Source organism: Papio anubis, chromosome 4, assembly GCF_008728515.1.
Source record: "Papio anubis isolate 15944 chromosome 4, Panubis1.0, whole genome shotgun sequence".
Lineage (NCBI taxonomy): Eukaryota > Metazoa > Chordata > Mammalia > Primates > Cercopithecidae > Papio > Papio anubis.
This window is the reverse complement of record NC_044979.1, coordinates 128,909,947-128,922,095: the sequence shown is the minus strand read 5'-3', so window position 1 is coordinate 128,922,095 and position 12,149 is coordinate 128,909,947. Positions and strand designations below refer to the sequence as shown.

At 40.9% G+C, this 12,149-nt stretch overlaps 1 protein-coding gene across 1 annotated transcript in view; it reads left to right on the top strand.

The window, feature by feature from the left end:
• The first annotated feature begins 2,336 nt into the window (after positions 1-2,336).
• Positions 2,337-12,149, top strand: part of LOC101002198 (rab5 GDP/GTP exchange factor) — a 29,563-nt gene continuing 19,750 nt past the window's right edge. The window contains 3 exon segments of the mRNA XM_017956672.3: positions 2,337-2,377; positions 2,379-2,507; positions 4,524-4,690. Coding sequence (XP_017812161.3) covers positions 2,340-2,377; positions 2,379-2,507; positions 4,524-4,690 — 334 coding nt within the window. The 5' untranslated portion in view covers positions 2,337-2,339.

The window sequence follows — 12,149 nt, the reverse complement described above, 5'->3', positions numbered from 1 at the left end:
TTTTTTTTTTTTTTTTTTCTTTTTTCTTTTTTTGAGACGAAGTCTGGCTCTGTCGCCCATTCTGGAGTGCAGTGGTGCGATCTCGGCTCACTGCAAGCTCCACCTTCCGGGTTCACGCCATTCTCCTGCCTCAGCCTCCCAAGTAGCTGGGACTACAGGCGCCCACCACCACGCCCAGCTAATTTTTTTGTATTTTTAGTAGAGTTAGGGTTTCACCATGTTAACCAGGATGGTCTCGATCTGCCCTTGTGATCCGCCCGCCTCGGCCTCCCAAAGTGCTGGGATTACAGGCATGAGCCACTGCGCCCGGCTGGAATTTTAAAATTTTAATAGATTTATGTAAACACCTCCACAATCAGAATACAGAAGTTTCATCACCCAAAAACTTTCTTGTGCTAATCCTTTATAGTCACATCCTTTCCTACCCCTAGTTCCTAAATGGAATCATACAATGTGTAAACTTTTAAGATGGCTGCTATGGTCTGAATCTTTGTGTGTCCCCCGAATTCGTATGTTGAAAATCTAAACCGCAAGGTGATGCTACTAGGAGGTGGAGCCTTTGGGAGGTGAGTAGTTCATGAAAGTGGAGCCCCCATGACTGGGGCTTATAAGTGCCCTTATAAGAGACTGCAGAGAGCCTAGCCTGTCTTCCGCTCCCACCATGTGAGGACACAGGGAGAAGGTACCTTCATTGAACCACCAGACACCAACATCTGTTGACTTCTTGATCTTGAACTTGCCAGCTTCCTGAACTGTGAGAAATAAATTTCTGTTTTTTGTGACCTACCCAGTTTATGGTATTTTGTTCCTGCAGCCAGAAGGAACTAAGATGCTGGCTTCTGTCAGCATAAAGCCTTTGAGATTCATCGAAGTTGTTGGGTGTACTGATACCTGTTGTTTTCCTGAGTAGCATTCTGTTGTATGGATGTACCATAGTTTGTTTATTCATTCTCCCATTGAAAGATATTTTAGTGGTCATTTTTTGTCATCACAGATAATGCTACTATAACTGTTTGTGTATAGAATTTTGTAAATAGCAGTTTTTATTTCTCTAGAGGGAATACCCAGGAAAGGGATTGTATGGTTGGATGGTCATTGTATGTATACATTTTTGAGAAACTATAAAAGTGTTTTCTCTAGTGTCTGTACTATTTTGTATTCCACTAGGAATGTGTGAGGGTTGTAGTTGCTCTGCATCCCTGCCGCCACTTGGTATTATCAGTATTTATCTTTTTTCTGAGGTGGGGTCTCACTCTGTCACCCAGGCTGAAGTGCAGTGGTGTGATGATACTGGCTTGCTGCAGCTTCCACCTCCTGGGCTCAAGTGATCCTCCCACCTCAGCCTACTGAGTAGCTGGAACCATATCCATGCACCACCATCCCTGCCTAATTTTTTTTTTTTTTTTTGTATTTTTTGGTAGAGACTGGATTTTGCCCGTGTTGCCCAGGCTGTGTCAGTATTTTTTGTTTTAGCCATTCTAATGATTTGATATCTCATGGTGGTTTTAATTTGCATTTCTCTAATGACTGAACAATGTTGAACAAGTATTTATATGCTTATTTGCCACTGCATCAAAAACTGCATATTTTTTTATAGTAGTCATCCTAATGGGTACGAAGGTTTTGATTTGCATTTCCCTAATTAGTGATGTTGAGCACTTTTTCACATGTTTATTGGCTGTTTGTATGTCTTTGGATAATTGTCTATTGAAGTCTTTTTCCCATTTGTTAACCAGATCATCTTGGTTTTTTTTGTTATTGAGTGGTAAGAGTTCCTTTATATTCTGGATATTAACCCCTTATTAGATTTTGGTTCCTGTGTTGTGCAAGCATTTTCAAGTTTGATGGAATTAATGTATTTGTCTGATTTTGCTTTTGTTGCCTGTGCTTTTGGTGTCATATCCTAGAAGTCCTTGCAAAATCCAGTGTCGGGAAGCTTTTCCCCTAAGTTTTCTTCTAGGAGTTTTCTAGTTTCAAGCCTATACATTTAGGTCTTTAATCTAATGTTAGCTCTTTCTTAATGGGTTCTTTGTATTTTGGGCAGGGAATAAGTCTTTTTTTAATATAACTGTGGATCATGAGGTAAGGAGATCGAGACCATCCTGGCTAACATGGTGAAACCCCAGGAATTTACTATATATACCTTTTTTTCTTCTTCCTTCCTCCCCTCTTTCCCTCCCTCCTTCCCACCCTCCTTCATTCCCTTCTTCCCTCTCTTACGGCTTGAAGATAATGGAATCACTCACTTTTTGTTCATAATTGGTAAGATTTTAGTTAGTAGAATGATGATTCATTTTCAACAACACTTTGTTGTTTGTTCATTGGTTAGCAGGAAGAAGATGAGCCCGAAGTCCGAACGCAGCGGAATTCATGTGGATCCTGTGCAAGAAAGAATGTGGTTACTACGGCAACCCAGCCTGGCAGGGTTTCTGCTCCAAGCACTGGAGGGAAGAGTACCACAAGGCCAGGCTGTAGGAGATGCAGGAGGACTGGGAGCTGGCAGAGCGGTAAAAGGACTTAACTAGGAGTGGTTGAACAGTGACGTGACTGGATACATAGTTCTGTCACCGTCGAAATACATTTTTCTCTTCTGCATTGAGCTATCAGCACATCAGTTTAATATTAAGGAAAAGGATGTTTTCCCCTCTTCTTCTCAGTTAGCCTTTGATGAACAGCTTTCAGTAGTTTCTTCATTTTGTGTATGTCTTAACTTCTGATTATTTTCCTTGGGTTGTGTTAGTCTTAGTTCTCAAATTTAGACAGTAAGCTCCTTGGAGTGGAAGAATGGAGATAGGCATTTCTGTTTCTTACTGCTTTTAATTGTGACGCTGCTAAATCACTTGGAAAGTTTGTAAAAGCAGTGACTGCTGGACCTTACCCTCAGAGTCTCTGATTTTAGTAGCTTGGGAGTAAGACTAGAGAATTTGCATTTCTAACAAGTTGCCTGGTGATGCTGCTCCTACTGTCTGGGGAATCACACTTTGAGAACCACTGTCTTATAGATAGTGCTTGAGTTTTTTGTTTGTTTGTTTTGAGACAGGGTCTTGCTCTGTCATCCCTGCTAGAGTGCAGTGGTGCAGTCTTGACTCACTGCAACCTCTGCTTCCTGGGCTCAAGTGATCCTCCTACTTCAGCCTCCCAAGTAGCTAGGACTACAGGAGCATGACACCATGCCCAGCTAGTTTTTGTATTTTGTGTAGAGACAGGGTTTCACCATGTTGCCCAGGCTGGTCTCAAACTCCTGAACTCAAGTGATCCGGCCGAGCACGTTGGCCTCCCTGCGTGCTGGTATTACAGGCGTGAGCCACCATATCCGGCCTGTGTTTGGTAATTATTACAGATGGTTCACATGCAGCTAATCCAAAGCCAAATTTTATTGCTTTTATTTATTATTCTCCCCATTCTGAACATTTTCCTCCTAATCCTTCTCTTGAGTCAATTAATGGCATCACTATTTACCAAGTTAGCTAAAAAATCTTGTTTTCATTCTTGATTTCTGTTTCATCTCCCTTGCTACCTACAACTTGACTAAGTTCTATTTCTTCCAACTCAGAAAAGGCTTCTGAATTTTACCTTTTATACTCTTATTTCCCAGGTACTTATTTTCTTTTACTTAAACCTTTATAATATACTCTTACTTCTTGTCCCTGTCTCTAGTTTCTCTACCCTTCAGGTTGTTCACACAGCTACCTGCATGATCTTTCTAAAGCACAGATCTGACAACGATAACTTTTTGGATTTACAGTCTTTCTTCCCCACCACATGATGAAATGTATCCAGCATCACAGTTCATTACACACCCAGTGCTCTGGCTACATTCACCTTGTTGTGAAGCAAACCACAGGCTTGCACATCTGTAGTTCCTTCTTCCTGGAATATCCTTTCACTTAGAATACTATTCAGCCTTATTAGTCAGGCGTGGTGGTGTGTGCCTATAGTCTCAATAACTTGGAAGGCTGAGGGAGGAGAATTGCTTGAACTTGGGAGGCAGAGGTTGTAGTGAGCCAAGATCGTACCATTGCACCCCAGCCTGGGTGATGGAGTGACACTCTGTCTCAATAAAAAACAAACAAAAAAGGATCCTATGTATCCTTTAAGACCCAGCCCAATCATCACTGTTGTAAGGCCCCAACAGACTCCCCCAGCAGATTGAGTTGTTCTTTCCTGTGTTCTCACAGCACTCAATTTTTACTCTCTAATGTAGCAGCTGTCCCATTATGTGGCAGTTTACTTACCTTTTCGTCTGTTCTAACCTTGAGCTTGTTAGGGAAAAGGACTAGACTTGATTTCTTTCATGTAGCCCTAGAGCAGTTGCTGAATGAGCATGAGAAGATCCCATTTGAAATCTGTAGTGCATGAAGAGCAGCCCATCCTGTAGCTATGTGAGACCTCAGGCTGATTTGGTATATTTAGTCTCTAGTTCTAAAATCTTTAGATCCTCCTGAATTAATGGAGTAATAACCTTCAGATACAGAGAACCTTGGAGAATATCTAGATCATTCTAATCCTTTCTTGAATTGCAGACTCCAGCGGGAGGAAGAAGAGGCCTTTGCCAGCAGTCAGAGCAGCCAAGGGGCCCAATCCCTCACATTCTCCAAGTTTGAAGAAAAGAAAACCAACGAGAAGACCCGCGAGGTTACCACAGTGAAGAAATTCTTCAGTGCGTCTTCCAGGGTCGGATCAAAGAAGGGTAATGTTCTGATACTCTTTTTTTCTTCTCTGCCTGAGTGAGACACAGAGTAGATCCACAATGCTCACAGGCTCAGCTTTGTAATGTCTATCAACTTTTTGAGAACATCAGCTCAGATTTGAGACTGAAAGTGGGTTTGAGGGTCAGACAATATATGAAACCAATACTCCTTTGGTTGAAAGACATTGTGTTTTAGAGAAATCTGTTTATAGGAGGAATAAAGAGAATTGAAATAGGTAGTTTTGTTTATGAAATTCATCCCCATCCAAATGACTGTCTCTTTGGATGTTTTGTTTTTTGTGCCTTTATTTGTGGATCCTGGTTTGTTCTGTGGTGTAATACCCTCACTGTTCACAGCTTGTCAGAAATGGTGATTTCTAGGCTTGAAAGTCATCTGAGAGAGATCTTCTGCTCGAGAGCTTATTTGAGAGACAACTTGTGTCTTGAGAAAGTGTATTGAGAAAATATAGGAAAAGGCCCACATTGGGCTCCTGGGGGGATGAGAGTGAGCCGTAGTAGCTATTTTCCAGTGCATGGGTTTGTATGTAGGTGATCATATTCACCCTGCTTCTTAAAATGCCATGTAACCAGCAAGAGGATTGTCACTTAAGTCACAGTTGTTCTACAATTGAGCAGCCTAGCCAGTTGAAGTGGCCCAACATGAAGCAGGAAAGCATCTCTGTTAGGCTTCAGTCTCTGAAAATTTATGTTGTTACTCAGTTATGCAGTCAATGTGAAATAATGGGAGAGACTGGGAACCACCACTGATGCTGTCAGAAGACCTGTTCTCTGGGAGCCCCCTCACTTGCTCCCCACTTCCTACCCTATGGTAATTGTAATGAGGTCTTCTCCCCTGGAGGCAACAGAATGAATAATAAGACAGTGTTACCCCTTAAGATCCTTGCCGGTCTTCTAGGTTTTGTGACTTTTGGTGTTTCCTTTTGTTTTATTATAAGGAAATAAAAGGAAATATTGCATAGAACCAAAAACACACTTCTCTGTAAGACATGGATTGGATACCAGGTGCAGTGGCTCACACCTATATAATCTCAGCACTTTGGGAGGCCACTTGGGAGGCCATGACGGATGGATCACCTGAACTTGGGAGTTTGAGACCAGCCCGGGCAACATGGTGAAACCCTGTCTCTAGAAAAAGTACAAAAATGAGTTGTTTCTTGGTTGGCTGCCAGTTGTAGCAATTTTGTCTCTACTATAAAGGAGAAAAAAATTAGTACTTGCCAGAGATTAGATAAGAATGTATTGGGCTCATGATTTATTTATTAGGAGGTGGGATAGCCAGGTGGTTAGTAAGGTGACTTTGGAGTCACTCCTGGTTTGAGTCCTAGCTTTGTCATTTACCAGCTTTGTGACCCTGGGCGGACTAACAACTCCAAGTCTTGTCCACAGTGAGGGACAGTAATACCTACCAGAGGCATGTGATGAGGATTCAATGAGTTAATGCATGTAAAGAGCTTAGCACAGTGCCTGACACACACAGTAGATCTCCAGAAAGTGTTAGCTTTTTTAAAATGCAAGTTATTCTTCTGATAGAATAATCTTGCAGGGAGCACAAGGCCATTGAAACCCTATCTCCACTAAAAATACAAGAAAACAAAAAAAATTAGCTGGGAGTGGTGGCGGGCACCTGTAGTCCCAGCTACTCGGGAGGCTGAGGCAGGAGAATGGCGTGAACCTGGGAGGTGGAGCTTGTGGTGAGCCAGGATTGCACCACTGCACTCCAGAGCGAGACTCTGTCTCAAAAAAAAAAAAAAAAAAAAAAAAATCCTTAATTCCTATTTAGCTTAAAGTCTGTTTACTGATGGTATGTAGTGAAATGATAAGTATTTATGATAACAGATAAAATAGTAAGAAAATTATAAAATTATCAGCTCTAATAGCCTGATTTTGCAGATGACATTATGAAAGTCCATAAAGGTTAACTAATTTACCCAAAGCTGCACAGTGAGTTTGTGTATAAGAACTCGGGTCTCCTAACTCCTGGGTCAATATTTTTCCAGTATATTCCTTTATTCAATGTGTACACTTCAGAAACCTAGGTTATTTAATATATATAATCAATAGTAAATATATATATATAATTAAGTTTCTGTTACTTAAGTACATAATTGTCATTTATATTCACTGACTCTCCTTGGTGGTTTTAAAAACCTGTGTCTCAAAAGCCTTTGTACAGTGTGCATTATACTATGGAAAGGAGATTTACAATTTAGTGCAGAGGCTGTACTTTAAACAGAAACAATTCTGGAGCTGGGTGCCGTGGCTTGTACCTACCTATAATCCCAGCTACTTGGAAGACTAAGGTAGGAAGATTACATGAGCCCAGGAGTTAGTGGCTGTAGTGAGCTGTAATTGTGCCACTGTATTCCGGCCTGGACAGCAGAGTGAGACACTATCTCTAAAAAAAATTCATTAATTTAAAAAAGAAACAATCCAGGTGACTTTTATTTCAAAAATATGTATGCAGAATGGTTTTTACCTTTGTTCTTGTCTCTCCCCGTCCCCCATCTTTTTGATGGTAGTTTTGTCCTTTCGATTTTTTGTTCTTTAGTTGCTTTTTGTCTGTAGAAAGCTTTTGGGGATAAAGACCTTAAAGTATTTAAAAATTCATGTTAGAAAAGAAGATTCCATTGTATCTTTGTTTCACAGACCACTTAATATAACTTAGCCAGGTAAATTTTGCATTTCACACTGATTACTTCTTTGGCCATTGTGTGTGGATAAGGTTAGCCTGAGTGCAGTTTTAATGTATTGGGTCTAGACTAGAAACAGACTTTTTGTATTTCGTATTCTTTATCTTCTTTAGTCCGTGATGCCCTTGCTCTTGATATTTTACTTGTTTCTGTTAGTAGCATAAAGGAAAGCTTTTACGCCATACATAGGAGCTTGGTAGCAGGCAAAATACAAATAACCTTCTACGGAATTTGAAGAATATTTTCACATTCTTGTAGAGTTGGATACGCCTTCAGAGAAAGTACATGGAATATCTTGACTGTAAAGACTCAGTTAAAGTGTTTTAGTCTCCACAGTCAGGGTGAGTGAGCTGTATAGAGGAAGTCACAGTGGTTGGCCAAGCTGAGATATTTGCTTATACATCTCAAAGTGCCCTTTTCTTTCAGAACTCCTATAATCTTGTCATCCCAAGTATCATCTTTTGTACCTCATTCACGAACAGATCTGAAGACAGTGATCCTACAAAGCGTATCTTTTCTTTTTTAGAGTTAAAATACCAATACCACCCAGACCTTAGATTCTAAATACTATTATTCATTAAAGTGAACCAGGGCTGCTTGGAGAAATGACTGATTCTGGGGCTGGGACAGGGAAAAAAGGGCCCCTTCAATATTTTGGGGACATTTCAGAAGATCCAGAAGCCAGCTTGGAGGAATTTCCACTGGTCAAGTGTGGGATAAGTTTGAGTGTCAAAATAAATAAGGACAATAAGGCTGGGCACGGTGGCTCGCGCCTGTAATCCCAGCACTTTGGGAGGCCAAGGCAGGCAGATCACCTAAGGTTGGGAGTTCAAGACCAGCCTGGTCAACATGGTGCAACCCCGTCTCTACTAAAAATACCAAATTAGTGAGGTGTGGAGGTGTGCGCCTGTAATCCCAGCTACTTGGGAGGTGGAGTCGGGAGAATTGCTTGAACCTGGGAGAGACAAGAGATTGCACGAAGCGAGGCCCCCTCTTAAAAAAAAAATAAAGTGAAGAAATCAATAAATAAGGACAATAAATGGAGTGTAACTGATTAAACAAAATCACAATCCATGTGTTAATTTAACTAGTAAAATAGAGAAATACAGCTGGCGCAGGGGCTCACGCCTGTAATCCCAGCACTTTGGGAGGCCGAGGTGGGTGGATCACCTTAGGTTGGGAGTTCGAGACCAACCTGACCAACATGGAGAAACCCCGTCTCTACTAAAAATATAAAAAATTAGCTGGGCATGGTGGTGCATGCCTGTAATCCCAGCTACTTGGGAGGCTGAGGCAGGAGACTCGCTCGAACCCAGGAGGCGGAGGTTGCGGTGAGCTGAGATCATGCCATTGTACTCCAGCCTGGGCAACAAGAGCAAGACTTCATGTCAAAAAAAAAAAAAGTTGTAGTCATGTTAGTAGTAAAAATTGATTCAAGTAAAGTTTATCTGGGTGCTAAATCTGGGATGAGGGGAGGGAGTTTCCCAGGGAACAAGTTATGAACATGATCTCAAATTAACTGCCTATGAATTATTTATTTATTTATTTATTTTTCTTTTTTTCCTTTTTTTGTGGAGACAGGAGATGGGTCTCGCTATGTTGCCTAGGCTGGTCTTGAACTCCTGACCTCAAGTGATCCCACCACTGCAGCCTCAAAGTGCTGGGAGTACAGGCATGAGTTACTATGCCCAGCCAGATTATTTATTAATTATAAATGGAGAAATGGTAACTATAAAATGGTGATGTAGGAGGCAAGGATAGATGTCATGTGCTTCCAGACACGACACTTTGAGAACACAACATCATTTATGAAATGTCTAAGCCGAAAATTTTTAACAACCTGAATCCAGTCATGAGGAAACAACTGGGAAACCCAATCTAAATGGCATTCAACAAGATACCTGGCCTGTGTTCTTCAAAAATGTCATGCGAGAGAAACAAAGGCTGGGAACATTGTGAACAGTTGAGAAAATTGGAATATGGATTTTCAATTGAGTAAAAGTATTGTATCAGTGTAAATTTTCCTGAATTTGGTAACTATCCTGTAAGGGACATAAAACAATGGCTTTATCCGTTTGCATTACTACAAAGTAATACCTGAGGCTGGGTCACTTGCAAAGGAAAGAGGTTCATTTGGCTCACGGTTCTGCAGGCTGTGGAAGAAGCATGGAGACAAGCCAGGTGCAGTGGCTCATGGCTGTAATTCCAACACTTTCAGAGGCCGAGATGGGCAGATCACTTGAGGCCAGGAGTTCGAGACCAGCCTGGCCAACATGGTGAAACCTGTCTCTACTGAAAATACAAAAATTGGCCGAGCACGGTGGCCTGTGCCTGTAATCCCAGCTACTCAGGAGGCTGAGGCAGGAGTATCACTTGAACCTGGAAGGCAGTGTTGCAGCGAGCCGAGATTATACCAATGTACTCCCGCCTGGCCAGCAGAGTGTGAGACTCCTTCTCAAAAAAAAAAAAAAAAAAAAAAAAAAAAGATAGGGAGAGAGAGATTGGGCGATGGGCAATGGAAGGCTTGACAATCATGGTCTGCTTGCTATACCTGAAACACAAGCTTTGTTTCTGTATTAAAAACATAAGGCGAAGCTGGGTCCACTGGCTCGTGCTTGTAATCCCAGTGTTCTGGAGACTGAAATGAGGCAGGAGGATTGCTTGATCCCAAGAGTTGAAGAGCAGTCCGGGCAACATAGTGAGATCTCATCTCTTAAAAAAAAAAAAAAAATCAACCGAACTAGTGCTTGTAGCCCTATCTACTGTGGAGGCTAAGGTGGGAGGATCCTTTCAGTCTGGGAGGTTAAGGCAGCAGTAAACTGTGATTGTGCCACTGTACTCCAGCCTGGGTGAAGAGTGAGACCCTGATTAAAACAAGCAAAAAACAAACACAAGGTGACTTTAAGTTGAAGAGCAAGCACTTGCCATTTGAGCCCTAGCCAGAACTATAAACTGTAATGTGGATGAGGTTGTTGTTTTCCATATTTCCTTCTTCTTCACTTCTTTCATCTTACACACTGAATCCCTATCGGCTGTTCAGACATAACTCACCTCCTTCCTGTGTATCGAACACCTGAACTGTCTCTCACTTTCCACTCTCTAATCCAAACTTCTGGCCTCTTAGTAGGGGTTGATTTTTAGAAAACTTAGAGAAAAACAACCAAGTGTTGATTTTAGTAACTTCTATGATCATAACTAGCTAGTAGAATTAATTGTCATTTATATTTTAAAAGGGGATTTTTTTTTTAAGCAAATTGTCTCTTTGGATAAGTATGTGTGGGAGGGAAGCATGTTGTAAGCAAAACAATAAAGGAAATGAGTAGGGTTTTCCTGTCTTTGACTGGCCTACAGACCTCCAGAGTCAGAGGGATTGGTGTTCTTCTGAAGAGTCTTCAGTCCTCTCTTTGGCTTACTGAGGTAGTTGTAGCATAGTCAACAGCTCAGGCTTTGGATTTAAGTGCACAGACCTGGGTTCCAATTCTTGTCTTTATTATGTAAGTGACTGCAACATTATTCAAGTTACTTAACATATTCAGACCTCAGCTTCCTCATTTGTAAATATCATAAGTGTACTACCTGATAGACTTGTGAGAATTATACAAAATAGCATTGTAAAAGTACTTAGTGCGTAATAGGCATTATCTGTATATAAGTTACTACCATTATTATTTTGTCAGGTGGAATATGTATTATGTTTTTATTGGGTTGAGTGTTCTACCAGAGTCAGATAGGTCAAGTTGGTTGATAGCATCATTCAAGTTTTCTGTCTTTACTGACGTTTTAAAAATCACTTCTCTGTCAATTACTAAGTGAGGAATCCTGAAATCTCCAAATATCATTGTGAATTTGTTTCTCCTTTCAGTTCTGTCAAATTTTGTCTTACGTGTTTTGAAGCAGTGTTATCAGTATATACATATTTAGGATTGCTGTGTCTTCTTGAAGAATTAACCCCTTTTTTATGATGAGATACCCCTCTCTGTTCTTGGTAATATGGTCCATGTTCTTAAGTTTACTTTGTCTAACATTTGTATTAACCACTTAAGCTCTTTTTCATTGTTTCAGAGTATCCTCTTCCTTTCATTAGTTTTTAACATATTTGTATCTTTATAGTAAATTTCTTACAGACAACATGAAGTGGGGTCTTGTTTTTTAATCTACTCTGATAATCTCTGACATTTAATCAGACTGTTTATAGCACTTATATTTAAGGTGTTTTTTGTTTTTTTTTTTTTTTTTTTTTTTTGGGAGACAGAGTTTTAGTCTTGTTGCCCAGGCTGGAGTGCAATGGCACGATCTCGGCTCACCACAACCTCTGCTTCCCGGGTTCAAGCAATTCTCCTGCCTCAGCCTCCCAAGTAGCTGGAATTACAGGCATGCACCACCATGCCGGGCTAATTTTTTTGTATTTTTAGTAGAGACGGGGTTTCTCCATGTTGGTCAGGCTGGTCTTGAACTCCTGACCTCCGATGATCCACCCGCGTCAGCCTCCCAAAGTGCTGGGATTACAGGCATGAGCCACCATGCCCAACCTAATGTAATTTTTGATAAGGGAAAGTTTACCCCTGCCATCTTGCTCTTTGTGTTTATCTCATCTTGTCTTAGTTCCTTTTCTCCTCTTTTCTTGCCTTCTTTATGACCACACCTTTATCTCCACTATCAGCTTGTTAGCTATACCTCTTTGTTTTGTTTGGTTTGGTTTTTGTTACTGGTTGTTCTGGGGTTTACAGAATACATCTTTAACTTACCTA